We start from the raw sequence: 13,313 nt of genomic DNA, 5'->3' as shown, positions 1-13,313 counted from the left end.
AGAGTTTGCTGTCATAAATAATCAATGCTTAGTCAACACAGAAAATGAGAGCGTGTGAAGGAACCAGGGTTTCCTCCCATCGCCAAATCCAAAAGGGAAAACTGCCAGACTCAAACACGTCATGAATAAACAGAGCTGAGCCAAAATGAAAAATAGAGATATGGAGACAGACAAAAAGATTGTCAGAGCAAAAGAGACAGAAAAAAAATGGAACCGAGGGAGAAGGAAAAGATGACAGGAGGAGATACAGAGTGAAATTTGGAAAAGAAGAGAGAAGGCAAGAAAGAAACAGAGCCGGAGAGCAGGAAAAGGGCAGCAGGAAATTCCTTCGTCATTTTCCCGACCCTTTGTCCTTCTCAAAAAACTGGAATATGATAATACTCCTCCTCCTCCTTTTCTTTGCCATGCCACTCCTCCCTCACTCATTAGCTGTTTCTTTCTTTCTTTTTGTACATGGCAGTGTCCATGTGTGCATTGCGTGCACATCACAGTCAGCAATGATGACTAGATTTAAAATCATCTGGCAGTTGGTGAGTGTATTCCTCAGTTCTCTTGCAGCGGAAGAGAACTGTTAGTACAAGCACGTGACATAGATGTGTCCATACCTCATGTCTTCCAGCAGGTCACATTCGGTCTGGTGTTTAAAGTGCAGTCTTGTCATCTGCTCCGTGTGTGTGTTTTTTAGCTCCTGTGTCACTTTGACCTGGAGGAAACAAAAAGATACGACAAATGAAGGATTCGTCATTTATTCATCCGTCTGCTGTGCATGTGTGCCGTTTATCTCATACTCACCTACAGACTCTAAAGCTCTACAGCAAATCATTGATCCTTCCATAACAACAACATCAATAGTGGGATATAAAACTAGATATTATCTGAGATTTTGGTTGTCTAAGTAGAGCTAAAATATTGTCTTTTCCTGGTGTAAAAAGAGTTCAGTGAACTATGAATGCCTCTACCTGCCTGAAATTCATGTAAACATTAATAATTAATAAGGATTTGTTTCCTCAGTGGCCATATCGGCCTCTCCTTGTTAGATTAAATGTTGCATAAAATCACCAAAAGTCAAACACCAAACCCAGTAAAGCTGTCCAGTTGGACTAACATTTATTTTCTTATGAAATGTCTCCATAAAATGTCTAAAATAGTGACTCTGGACATCCTCAAATTCTTTTTTAATCAAACAAACAGTCCAAAAGTCAAATATATTAAATTTACAATTATATACACCACTTAAAGACAGCACATCTTCACATTTAAGAGGCTAGAAACAGCAAATAGTTGACATTTTTCCCTCATAAACTGACTTAAACAATTATCGTTGTCACAAAGGAATTAATGGAGATTAACACAAAGAAAGGATTTTTTTTTTTAGCTCATGCAGATGGTAAAAATGGGTTACAACTCAAGTTCTCCTGAGTCACTGTGGCTTACATACACACACACACACACAAATAATTTAACCCCCATCAGTCAATCTATTTGCCAATCACTTGTCAGTGTGCTCAGCTCGAGAGTCACCTGAAAGGAGGACACACTTACACACTCCCATCAGCAATCCATCAACATAACAAGCAGTGTCCAGGTTTTGTCACACTTTTGGAGAAGCTGGAGGAGGCTTTTTGGAGTTAGGAGTGACACTTTACCAGCCTATAACAGCATGAACAGGTAGACTCCATGTGCACAAGAAGAAGATGCTAACTGTAACACCTCATACACAAATTCATCTGGGCAGTCAGAACAGAGGCTATAACCATTAATATGCACAAAAACAAGCACACACACACACACACACACACACACACACATACACACACTCTCTCACAAACGCACACACACACTCTCCTGCCAACACGTACAGAGTCACTGTGATGGTCATTGTGTATTGTCGGGTGAATTCCATCATCTATTCAGCAGAGTAACAGTGGGCAAATTCATGACTGTTCTAGACAAAACAATCAACAACATAAAACACACCATACTGGCACGCACGTGCACGCACACACACACACAGACAAAGACACACACACACACACACACACACACAAAACTCTTTTCTTTCATGTGCTGTGTCTTTGAAGATAAGGAGGGAGTGGTGCATTTCATTATCAGGGCAAAATTACTTCTCTTAATTTTCCCTTCTATCACTCATTGGAAACTCATCGGAGAGATGGCGCAAAAGGGAAGGGCAAAGGGTGACAGAGAGCTGGGGAGACAAAATGAGAGGAAGAGTGGGGGAGAATATGATGGGTGAGTAACGAGAAAGAATGGGAAGAAGAGACGATGGCGAGACTGAGAAAAAGAGACAGTCGGTGAAAAGAAGTTGAAAGCGACTGCGAAAAAGATGGGATATGAAGACGTTAATCGTTAAGTAAACGACAAGCAGTATGTTAAAGGTCACGTTAAAGGAACAGAGCTCAGCTGGTGTACTGGTAGCTGATACTGCAGATCTATACCGCTAAGAAAGTACTCCCCTGTTATGTAACCCAAACAACAATGCATGTATTTGCTTTCTTGTGATTGTTTCACTTACACTATGTATGTCCTGTTTCATTGCAGTATAAGCAGTTAAAGGTCCAGTGTGCAGGATTTAGGGGGATCAGTTGGCAGAAATGGAACATAACACATATTTATGTTTTTTTTAGTGTATAATCACCTGAAACTAAGAATAGTTGTGTTTTTGTTACCTTGGAATGAGCTCTTTATATCCACAGTAAGCGTGAGTACTCTTTCATGGAGTCCAACATGTTGCACCACCATGTTTCCACAGTAGCCCAGAATGGACGAACCAAACACTGGCTCTAGAGAGGGCCTTTTGCGTTTTTTCGCATTTTAAGCAGCCGCTATAGGGGAGGGTGAGGCGAGGTGTATTTAGTTGGTTGCATCTGCAACCGCACCGCTAAATGGCATTAATCCTACACACTGGACCTTTAAAAATACTAGCTGTTTGTTCGTTGGTTGAACTTCCAGTAAGATGCCACTGATTTTGAGATAAATATAGTATTTCTCTTCCAGACATTTATTAAAAATTGAGAAATAAGTATGTTTGGTATGGCAAGACTTTGGTTATGTCAGGAATTTGATACATTCGATTCATTTTTCAACTCTAATAGGAGCATCTCAAAATGTATATTAAATCAAGACAACAGCGCCACAAAATAAAGCTTACTATAGAGTTGAACCAAAGCCTCTCTGATTTTCCCACAGGAATAGATAGATACAAAGATAGATAGATAGTATTTCATAGTATTTCTGAACAATATGCTGCCTTTTTCAACCTCATTAACTGCCATCTTTAATTTAAGCCACATAAAACTAATATATGAGAGTCAAACGAGCCCATGCTGTAAGCAGATGTGCTGAGAGACAGACAAAACACTCAAGGAGCTGTATGTCGCACTAGCAGATAAATTATTAGTATCCAGCAGCCAAATACTGATACTCTGGCTGTGGTGCTGCGGGCTTAGCGTGCTGAGTGTGCCAGCCACATTGGCAGGGGTTAACACGCCAGTATCTTGAAAATTTTGTTTTATTTGTGGATGCATTTGCATAACAAATTGAATGGGAGAGACGCTGACAGACGGCAAATGGGATCTTTGGAAATAAATATGACCAAAATGGTACACTTGATCACAAACAGTGGAGCAAGGCATCCCTAGAGGTCTCTACAGCCTCAATGACAAAATGACCTGTTCAAGTGTGTGTGTGTGTGTGTGTGTGTGTGTGTATGTGTGTGTGTGTGTTTTGCAGACATGATATGACATGTTCAGGACCTGTCTGTGTGTAGAGACCCAGAGCATAAATGGCACTGGGGGAATATGTGGTAATTAAGAGAAACGGTGCAGAGGTTCACAGCAGGGTAATTGGTTCTCATGCATCTATTTCAGGACAACACACAAACTCACAGAAAGCAATGGACAAGCAACTTCAGCTCACAATCACGTACACACAGTCTCTCACCCACTGGGTACCAAGCTATAGGGGACTATGGTCTTTTCTCAACCCATACAGAATCAGTACCTCAGTATCAGGCATGGCTCTGCAGGCATGTCTCCCTCCTCGGTGTGTCAGCGTGTGTGTGTGTATGAGTGTGTGTGTATTCAGCTTTTGTCAGCTCCGGCTTTGATGAAATGATGTGACCCTGGACACACTGAAGGTCTTCCCTCCAGACAAGAAGCATCACAACGTGGAGAAATGATCGCTTTGTTATGCTGTCTGGGCGACTGTTGGCACAGTTTAACGACATATAAATTAGCGAAATAACACCAGTGCTACCCTATAATGACAATAAATTCTGGGCTGCGTTTATTACCGAAGCGTTTGTGGCTACAACGGCAACGTGCCACAAGTTAACGTGCAAATGCCATTGTGGCATTTCTTTTAAAGTTACTGCTACTACAGCACGTATTAAAAGGACAGCCAAAATATCATATTCGCTTACTAACATGGTCCGGTGCTTTGTATTAAACGTCTCATGTTAGCCCACCTAGCTAACATTATTTGACGTTTGACGGCTCGCGCTATAACGGTTGGACAGATGCATTAATGTCACCAGGTTACCGACTAACCTAGCTAGCAAACTCTGCTAATGTTGGCTAGCAGAGGTCTTTTTGCTCCTTGAATTTTCTTTAAGCCAGCAGCATCAGACGCGTTTTGCGTGGTCGGTAAAACACAACATCCACAGCTAAGGTTACTACGCTGTTATCTGTCATTGTCTGTACAGCCCAGCTAAAACATAACGGACTCTGGAAATCACTCACCTTCCTCGGCGGCGGCTGCATTTTGGAGTATTGACATGAATGGTATTTCCCTTGTGAGATGTATTGTAATTCCAAGAGGAAATCCAAATCAGTGTGGGACTAATATTTTGTTTCCTCAAACAAAAATCCTCCCCTCCAGACGACAGGGAGGAAACACGGGAGTTAAATTTGTACTCCGGCGGCCATGATTGATGATAAATGGCTGGTTTCTACAGAGCAGAAACTGAAGCTACGAGGAAAGACTGGACACACTTGTGTTGGTTGCTGCCACTACGAGAGAACTAGTGTATACTGTAGTGTGTTGTGAAGCAGGAGAGCAGACAGGCGGAGAGGAAAAAGCAGAGGGAAGGGATGGGGGTATATTAACGGGGAACCCCTTCAGCAGCTAAGCTCAACAGCTCCCCAAAGTGGCGAATACCGGAATGGCACCCGGTCTGTGACGAAAAACACTGTGAGCAGAAAGGCGTCCTTTTTGTTCTGCCGTCGACGGTAACCTCGACTAACACTCGCATAGAGGTGTTTCAAATCAAATAAAGGGGCAAGAGGGATGATGACGGCAAAATGGCTGTATTCGTCCGCTGAGCGTCACGGTTTTTGCGAGCTGCCCCCCGCCTGCTCAAGGAGAAAGGTCTGACACTGACGGGAGGCTGCGTCCCGCAGACCTGCATAGCAACAAGAAACCGCAGTCGATCAAGGAAAAATCGATCACGGACCAGCAGGAAAAACAGTATTTCTAAAAAGAGAGAGATGGAAAATGAAACAAACAAAACACATCATACCCAATTTTAGAGGCTTGGATAATTAATCATAAAAAAATCTATTTTTTTAACCGGCTCGCGCTATAACGGTTGGGCAGATGCATTCACCTGAATTGAGCCTATATTTGCTAGATGATTTCAGACACACATCAAAATAAACACTGAGACATAAAATAAAAATCTGCATCAGAACGTTATTGATGGTGGGCTATTGTGCACTTTTTTTGAAAAATCCAGGAGGGACCAGAAAGTAGGCAGGATAAAACAGAGTCACTGAGTTCATTGGAAGGGGGTGCTGAGTGAACAAGTGAAGGAACACATTATATAGAGGGAGTCTGAATCCCTCGTAATGAGTTGGCAACAGCAGCAGTTGGTTTGATTAAATGCATGCATGCATTTGTGCAGCCTGTAAGTGCATGTTTGTGTGTAAAGTGTGGTTGATCATGATGTAAAATTGAACAGGTATTGACATCTAGGTTGTGAGATGAGAAAATGATGAAGCACATAGGGGAAACTAAAAATACAATGCAAATACATATACTTACATTCTGTATGTGTACATCCATACATACATGCATAGCTCTCTGGATCTCTTGAAATGTGAACCTCTCCTCCTCCTCACCAGCACACTACCAGCCCAAACCTCTCAAAGTTAAACCTTACTTGTAACTGATGGGAAGAAATGCAGCTACTATTATTGTTGCCCAGAAATACTTCTGTTCACATTGCTGATGCCAAACAACAACATATTGTTATATGAGTGGCAAGTTTCGGAGCAACAGTGTCTTACAAAAAAAAGTATTTTACTTCATGCCTCCTACGTGCCATGGTCAAGGTTAAGGCTAAGGGCTGTGTAATCATTAATACGCCCAGTTTCTGGAGCAGGTAAGACATTAAGTGCTCTTTCTCACCTTTCCTCTGAGTATAACGCTCAAACTAACACACACATATTTTCAAACACATGCACGCACACACTCGCATTCAGAGAAAACAAACACATCTATTAACACCCACACACATAACTTTCTGCCAGTGGCAGAGAAGAAAATGGCTGACAGGCATTGCTGGATCATATTATACTTGTTAGGATCCTGCCAGGATGCTTTTGGTTTATGATTCCTCTTAGGAGCGTCTATATTTCTTTTGGCCATACTAAGGTAAGACAAGCTACAGAGAAAACTCAAAGTATTTCAGCTAAAAGTACAAAAAGGAGCATCGATGGTTAGTTTCAAGCCGTGGCATACTTTCCTGAAATGTGAGAAATAACGAGTAATCTTAGATATACTTTGTTTCTTTTTGTTTTAAGATTCATGTCATTATAGGTGTCGACACAAGGAGCTATGCATTTCTATTTTTGATTGCATGGCAGGAGATTTGTAATATCCCTTGCTTAAAAATCTTTACGCTAGTAGCCACTGCATGTGTTTATATTAAGATTTACCTGTCCTCAAAAGCGCTTTTATCTTCCAATTGGTGGGGGAAAAATGGGAATAATAGCTAATTGTACAAAAGCTAAAAAGGATTAGATTACAAAGAAAAAGTAATTGTAATTATGTAGGCCTACATTTATCATAGTAAAGACTGCATGTCTCAGGAAGATTACTGAGATTCTGACATAACAAAACTGAAAAAAATAAATATTTCAGTGGTTTAAGGTGGTGAAAGTGTTGTCCTAGTCACTGTCCATTTGACTGACAGGCAAACCAACAGCCTCAGGCCCAAGTGCTGACGTACTGTATACAGGCTACAGCTTGTCAGGCAGGAACACACCTCCACAGGTTTTTCTCCTCTCAGGTATCTGAAGTACACATTCAGCCATAAACAACACTTTCAGATACACACTGTATCTACGCGTGAGAATGAGGATACGTTGCATACAGTAGGATGGTCAAGGCAGGACAGGCTTTGAAAGTCGATAGCATTCATACAGTGTGAGTAATTTCCTATTTTTTAGGGGTTTAATGCATGTGGAAGGGGGGTTTAGTATATTTCTTGGGACACAATATGGATGAGATCCCACAGACCACTTTACAGCTGATTCCTAAGTTGTGCTCAGTTTTATATGGCATGCACTCAGGAGGTCAGAAGAATTTGGGGGGCTACAAAAGGGGCCGCTCTGTCTCAGGTCTGTTATCTGTTAAATTTAACCTGCAGCTGTTTTGGAGAGAAGAAAAAAGGAGAGAGAGCAAAGGGTGCAGAGTGAGCAAGCAACAATGGTTTTGAGGCAGAGGAAATAATGTCAGAGAAAAAAAGAAATAAGAGAGGGCAGTAGGTTTACTCATCATTCAGCTGAGATCAAGTAAGTCTGGCATGTTACTGTTGAATCTGCATGTGAGTTTTTGAGGCGTCAGAGATTTAGATGGTTTGAACTTGAGTTTGTCTGGTAAACAGACAGATTCGTAGAGTAAGAGAAAATGGACTGAGGCACAACATGTAGCATGCAATCCAGAAAGTAAAGCAGAGAGAAAGGTTTGAACACGATCTAAAAACAAGGTCTGGCTTGAGTTAAAAAGTTATTCCCCCGTCTCATTTCACCGCCGTGAGGTTTTGCAAAACTTTGACATGCAAAGTGCCAAAATGAGTGCTGTTTTTCTGCATGAGAACACAGCTGCACTAAAAGTTTTGCAAAAAGAACAAGTTTGTGCAAATCTTTGTTAGACTCCTCTGCAGCTCCAATGTGATATGGACAGTTTTTTTTCTTTTGGGGGAGGAGAAAGGAGAGGCAATAAGGTTAGGCCGGTAAGTATTTCAATAATCTGCCAAAACATGGTGTCAAAATGTCATGATGTTTTATTAAGTAAACCTGTTGGGCCAGGTGTGGAAAAATACAGCTTGTTGGACACATATGTAGTATTATCCTATAATTTAGCCATAAAGCCCACATCTTTCTATATTTGCTCAGACATTTGTTCATTTAATCCACAGGAAAAAGGATTAGCATGATAATCAGTTATGATTTGAAATGGGTGCCACCAGTTAAATATCCTCTTCTCTCACTCCCTCTCAATTCTTCTCTCATTTACTCAACCACCCACTCAGAAAGAGAAAGGCAATTAAAGGAAGTCAGCCTTAAAATGATTTACTTTCTGTGAAATGCACAATGACTTTAAAATGGGATGAGTCAAGCTATAAACTGGATGGTGTAAATTTGACTGTGCAATGGGCTGGTCAATTATGCTTGAGGATGGCATGACTTATACTGCGTGGTGCTGCTGAGGCATGCCAAAGTGAATGACTTGGGCAATCTTAAAACGTAATACGGGTTGATGCCACTCACACACACAGTCATACCCACTTCCTGTGTCTCCACACTCCCTCTTTATGTGTGTATGATAACTTGACTCGTGGTTAGATAGGTAAACCGCTTCTGGATTAAAATGCAGCATGATAATCTATTCCTTCCGCTTGTCTTTTCTTCAGGCGTTCTCACAACCAAGATGGCCACCTTTGACAACAAGACCAACTCGATCAACATCAGTGCCTTCTACTGTAAATTTCAAGAAGATTTTAAATATGTTCTCCTGCCTGTCAGCTACGCCCTGGTGTTTGTAGTTGGCCTGGCGCTGAACGCCATGGCATTGTACGTGATTGTGTTCCGCACAAAGCGCTGGAAGCCGTCCACTATCTACATGTTCAACCTGACGATGTGTGACACGCTCTACATCCTGACTCTGCCCTTCCTCATCTACTACTATGCAGATGAGAACGACTGGCCCTTCAGTGAACCGTTCTGCAAGCTCATACGCTTCCTGTTTTATGCCAACTTATATGGTACAGTTCTCTACAGAGAGACCCACACAACACAGTAAAACAGAGTTTGATACACATATAGTGCAATTAAAGCAACATGAAACATCACATCACAATACGATATGATAATATATTGTATAATGTATAATATGTTACTGTACAATACAAAATGATATAATACATACAGTAATAGTATGGTATAATATTATGATTTGACATGCCCTGATAATGATATGATTCAATTCAATACAATGATATATATGATGATAAGACACGTTATAATGTGCAATACACAGCACAAGGTTACACTACACTGGGCTATGACCCAGAACAATATGATATGATGTGGTACAATATGGTAGGAAACAATACAATATGATGTAATATAATACAAGACTATTTAAGAAACAGGATGTAAGTGAGACTTAATAGAGTGGGAGAAAGAGCTGATTAAATATCTGTCACTCTGGCAGGTTCCATTCTCTTCCTGTGCTGTATCAGTCTGCATCGCTTCGTTGGCATCTGCCATCCGGTCCGCTCCCTGTACTGGGTCAGCGCCCGTCGGGCCAGGCTGGTCTCTGTGGCCGTGTGGGCCTGTGTTTTATTCTGCCAGGCACCTGTCCTCTACTTCTCAAGAACTAGGTGAATGAAATTTGCATTCTTTCGTTGATTCTTTCTGTCTGTATTTCCTTTTCCCTTCATTCCTCCCTTTCTAACTTACATCCTTCTTCGTTGTGTTGAAACTGTGTTTAACTGCGGACTATTGATTTGTGTGGCGTGCCAATTTTGCCAAGTACCTTATCTCAGGGTGCCTTAATGGGACACACTTCAGCGAACAACCGAAGCTGCAAGCTAACACATTTACATTTCGTTTCCTCTCTTTCATCACTCCTATCTCTTTCTCTGTGGTTCAGTGCCAAACAGCACAGCAGTGCCATTTAATAATGCTAAACAAGTGAAACCTGTGTCTCCTACACCAGGGATGTGGACACGGAGCGGATCTGCTACGACACCACCAGCCCGGAGCTGTTTGATGACTTCCTGGTGTACAGCTCGGTCGTGTCAGTTCTCATGTTTGCCGTGCCCTTCATGGTGGTGATGGTGTGCTATGGCCTCATGGTGCGGAAGCTTCTAGAGCCTGGCTGGGGCTCTGAAGGGGGAGCTGAGGGCAAGAGGGGGGCCCTGGCAGGCCACCGTTCCAAGCAGAAGTCAGTGAAGATGATAATCATTGTGCTGGCAGCGTTCATGCTCTGCTTCCTCCCTTTCCACCTCACCAGGAGTCTGTACTACTCTTTTAGGTACCTACGGCAGGTCAATCCAGCACAGGTGAGGACAAACGCTCTTTGTTTTTAATAATAGATGTGTTTAAATGAGTTCAAAACCTCAGTGTGTCATATTTTTGTATGTTCTTCAGATCAGCTGTAGTTTGCTGGAGGCCTCCAGTGTGGCCTACAAGGTGACCCGACCTTTTGCCAGCGCCAACAGCTGTCTGGACCCTATCCTTTACTTCCTGGCTGGGCAAGACGCCCGCAGTAACCTCACCAAGAAGAACAAGTCAAGTACACTGAAACCAACAACTATGAGCACAGGCTTGACAACACAGCTCTGATCCAATACATCGAGCTAGCTTGGTAAAAATGCAAAATGTTGTGGGGACAAGCCCTGTGCTTATTGCAAGTCTCCTCTGGTAGATGTGACGCTCCACACCTGCATCAAGAGTGCAATTTTCAATCTCTTCACTGTCTGCCAGTTGTCTGTTAAGCAAACGCAGGACTCCTGAGGGTTGGGATCTTCCTATGAGGAGACAAGTGTGAAATTATAACCAGGGAAACACTTTAAAACTTTTAAAATCCTCCTTACCTGCCAAAAAAAGGTACAGTCCAGCATGTTGCGTTCAGATTTCCATCATTAATGAGTAGAAGTGCATTTTCAGATTTGACCACATGTAAAAATCAAATGTGGACAATACTGTTATGATGACAGAATGTTATAAATAAACATCCAAATCATGTAGTGACCTAAGGCATTAAAGCCCTTTAAAGGATTTTTAGAGATCTTTTGTTTTGATGTTTGAAAAGTCCACTGGACAACTACTGCGCCTGATATTTGTACAGGAACAAGTGGGTTTTCCTCAGCTGTCCTTTCTCTAAGCCACACACGGACGGAGGGCACACATGTTTAACCACTCCTCTGGCTTTTAAGCCTTGTTTTGAATGCCCTAGACTACTAGTTGTGTATGTGTGTGTCACTTTGTGTCACAGATGTGAAGGAAATACAAATTATATCACAATAAACATCTATAGATTTTAACAAAAAAGTTGTGGTGATACATTTTTATCATTTGTCTGATGCGTCATACTGTATTTGTTTAATCTAGATGCTATAATTTGTGTTAAGCAAGATGTAGTTCTTGCATACTGGCTGTAGAATGAGACCCACTGTATTCTGGGAGACTTCAGAATGGTTCATTCTTTTATGTTAGCTGAAGCCTCTGAGCAGCTGAGCAGGGTATTTGAAACCAGAGAACCTTTGAACATAGCACCACCACTAGGGGGTTGTACTGCCTAACAAAAAAAAACAGGCTCTGAGTGATGATGCCTTCTGAGTTTTAACGACATTTTTTAAGCTTTATAGTTCACCAGAAATTCACAGACAACAGCCAAAAACACTACAACGGCACAGTACCACATGCCAAAGCAAGCAAGACCGCGTTTAAAATACACCTCTTTTTTATTTCAAGAGTAAAAACATCATACAGAAAAATGTAATATTATAAATGCAATCTACAAACTTGATGAGATGAGCGCTTTTTTTCTTATCCTTCCTTCCTACCAGCAACACTTCAGCTCGAAAACATGTAATAATAATCCTAATGATAGCAAGAATGAAAACAGATCAAATGAAAACATGTAACTGCTGCAACCAATAAATATCCAGTCCTCCAGACATGTTGCCATGTTCCTCGTAACGACATAATAAGAAAATATGAAAATGAGTAGCTAAAAAACCTCTATGATTATAGTACACTCTTTAAAACCCATGAGGATGTAAACTGAAGCCAACTGAGCTGCATGACTTTGAGGCATCTCAACCACTAATCCTCTGCAGCCACTGGTTGGTTGGTTTAATTAAACAATAAAAAATAAATATGCGAGTGTGTATTTATGTGGGAGTGGTTTCTTACAGTTATTGAGATTGCATAACTGGAGTCTGGCTATAAATACTCTATGTGTGTGTGTGTGTGTGCGTGTGTGTGTGTGTGTGTGTGTATCAGGTTTTAAAAGTTTGCCATTACAGTGGAAAAACCTTTTCAGTTTGTTCTGCAAAACAAAAGAAAAAAATGAAATGTTGCACTCAAATACTCAAATGGTGGAAAGTCATACATGCCATGTTAATCTTAACCTGAAATCCAGCTCATATGCACGTTGGCGTGACAGAGTTTACCGGTTTTTGATTGATTCACCTCATACGTACAGAACTGTAGCTAAAATTATAAAAGCCAGGTATGGTCTGTTTGTCTATACCCACCCATATTTACATATGTACATTCATTTACATGTTCTCTTCTACAAAAAGTGATATCTACCCATCTATATTTTCACCCCAGGACCCAAATGACAATTGCAGCCTCTAACTGCCATCGGGATGCAGTGTTGAAAAAAAAAAAAAGAGGCTGTGGTACAGTATTAGGGCCCATTCTAACACATTTTGGCCCTGATCACCTACTCGGACCGAGTCTAAGAGCTTAAAAGTTAACACATATATATCGATGTTGTGTGTGTATATTGCCAATGTAGAATGTGTCTTAAACTCTCCCCTATGATCAGGTGAACTGGGTGAGCGCAGGGAGCTTCTTCTGTTCTGACTACATTCGACATCCTCAAGGCCTGAAAGCTCAACTCGCCTGCAATTCCTGTGTGAGCAGAAGCAGTGAAGCTGAAGGTGACTAAACTTAGAAAAATATTCAAAAACAATTGCATTCAATTCTATAACATGCTTTCCACATAATACTTACTGTAAGTGCTTCTGTAGTCAATAATCAAGT

The 13,313-nt window shown here is 41.3% G+C and overlaps 2 protein-coding genes across 4 annotated transcripts in view; one reads left to right on the top strand and one right to left on the bottom strand.

Moving 5' to 3' along the window:
• Positions 1 to 5,021, bottom strand: part of LOC121608890 (F-BAR and double SH3 domains protein 2-like) — an 86,641-nt gene extending 81,620 nt beyond the window's left edge. Inside the window, exons 1-2 of the mRNA XM_041940311.1 lie at positions 4,761 to 5,021; positions 606 to 703 (exon numbers count right to left, since the gene is read on the bottom strand). Coding sequence (XP_041796245.1) covers positions 606 to 703; positions 4,761 to 4,781 — 119 coding nt within the window. The 5' untranslated portion in view covers positions 4,782 to 5,021. The remainder of the gene's footprint in view (positions 1 to 605; positions 704 to 4,760) is intronic.
• Positions 5,022 to 6,555: 1,534 nt separating this feature from the next.
• p2ry2.1 (purinergic receptor P2Y2, tandem duplicate 1) lies at positions 6,556 to 11,572 on the top strand. Of its 3 annotated transcripts, none has more exons than XM_041940543.1 (5): positions 6,556 to 6,675; positions 8,939 to 9,289; positions 9,742 to 9,910; positions 10,249 to 10,594; positions 10,683 to 11,572. In XM_041940543.1, exons 2-5 carry the CDS (start codon positions 8,956 to 8,958, stop codon positions 10,875 to 10,877), a joined length of 1,044 nt encoding a protein of 347 aa, XP_041796477.1. In that variant the 5' UTR covers positions 6,556 to 6,675; positions 8,939 to 8,955; the 3' UTR covers positions 10,878 to 11,572. The 3 variants fall into 3 exon arrangements, with proteins under 3 accessions (XP_041796477.1, XP_041796476.1, XP_041796478.1); XM_041940542.1 differs by lacking the exon at positions 6,556 to 6,675 and adding an exon at positions 7,315 to 7,449; XM_041940544.1 differs by lacking the exon at positions 6,556 to 6,675 and adding an exon at positions 7,465 to 8,257.
• The last annotated feature ends 1,741 nt before the right edge of the window (positions 11,573 to 13,313 follow it).

This window comes from Chelmon rostratus, chromosome 7 (genome assembly GCF_017976325.1).
Source record: "Chelmon rostratus isolate fCheRos1 chromosome 7, fCheRos1.pri, whole genome shotgun sequence".
NCBI classification, from domain to species: domain Eukaryota; kingdom Metazoa; phylum Chordata; class Actinopteri; order Chaetodontiformes; family Chaetodontidae; genus Chelmon; species Chelmon rostratus.
The sequence above is the reverse complement of the archived record's forward strand: the minus strand, read 5'-3'. Positions and strand labels throughout refer to the sequence as shown.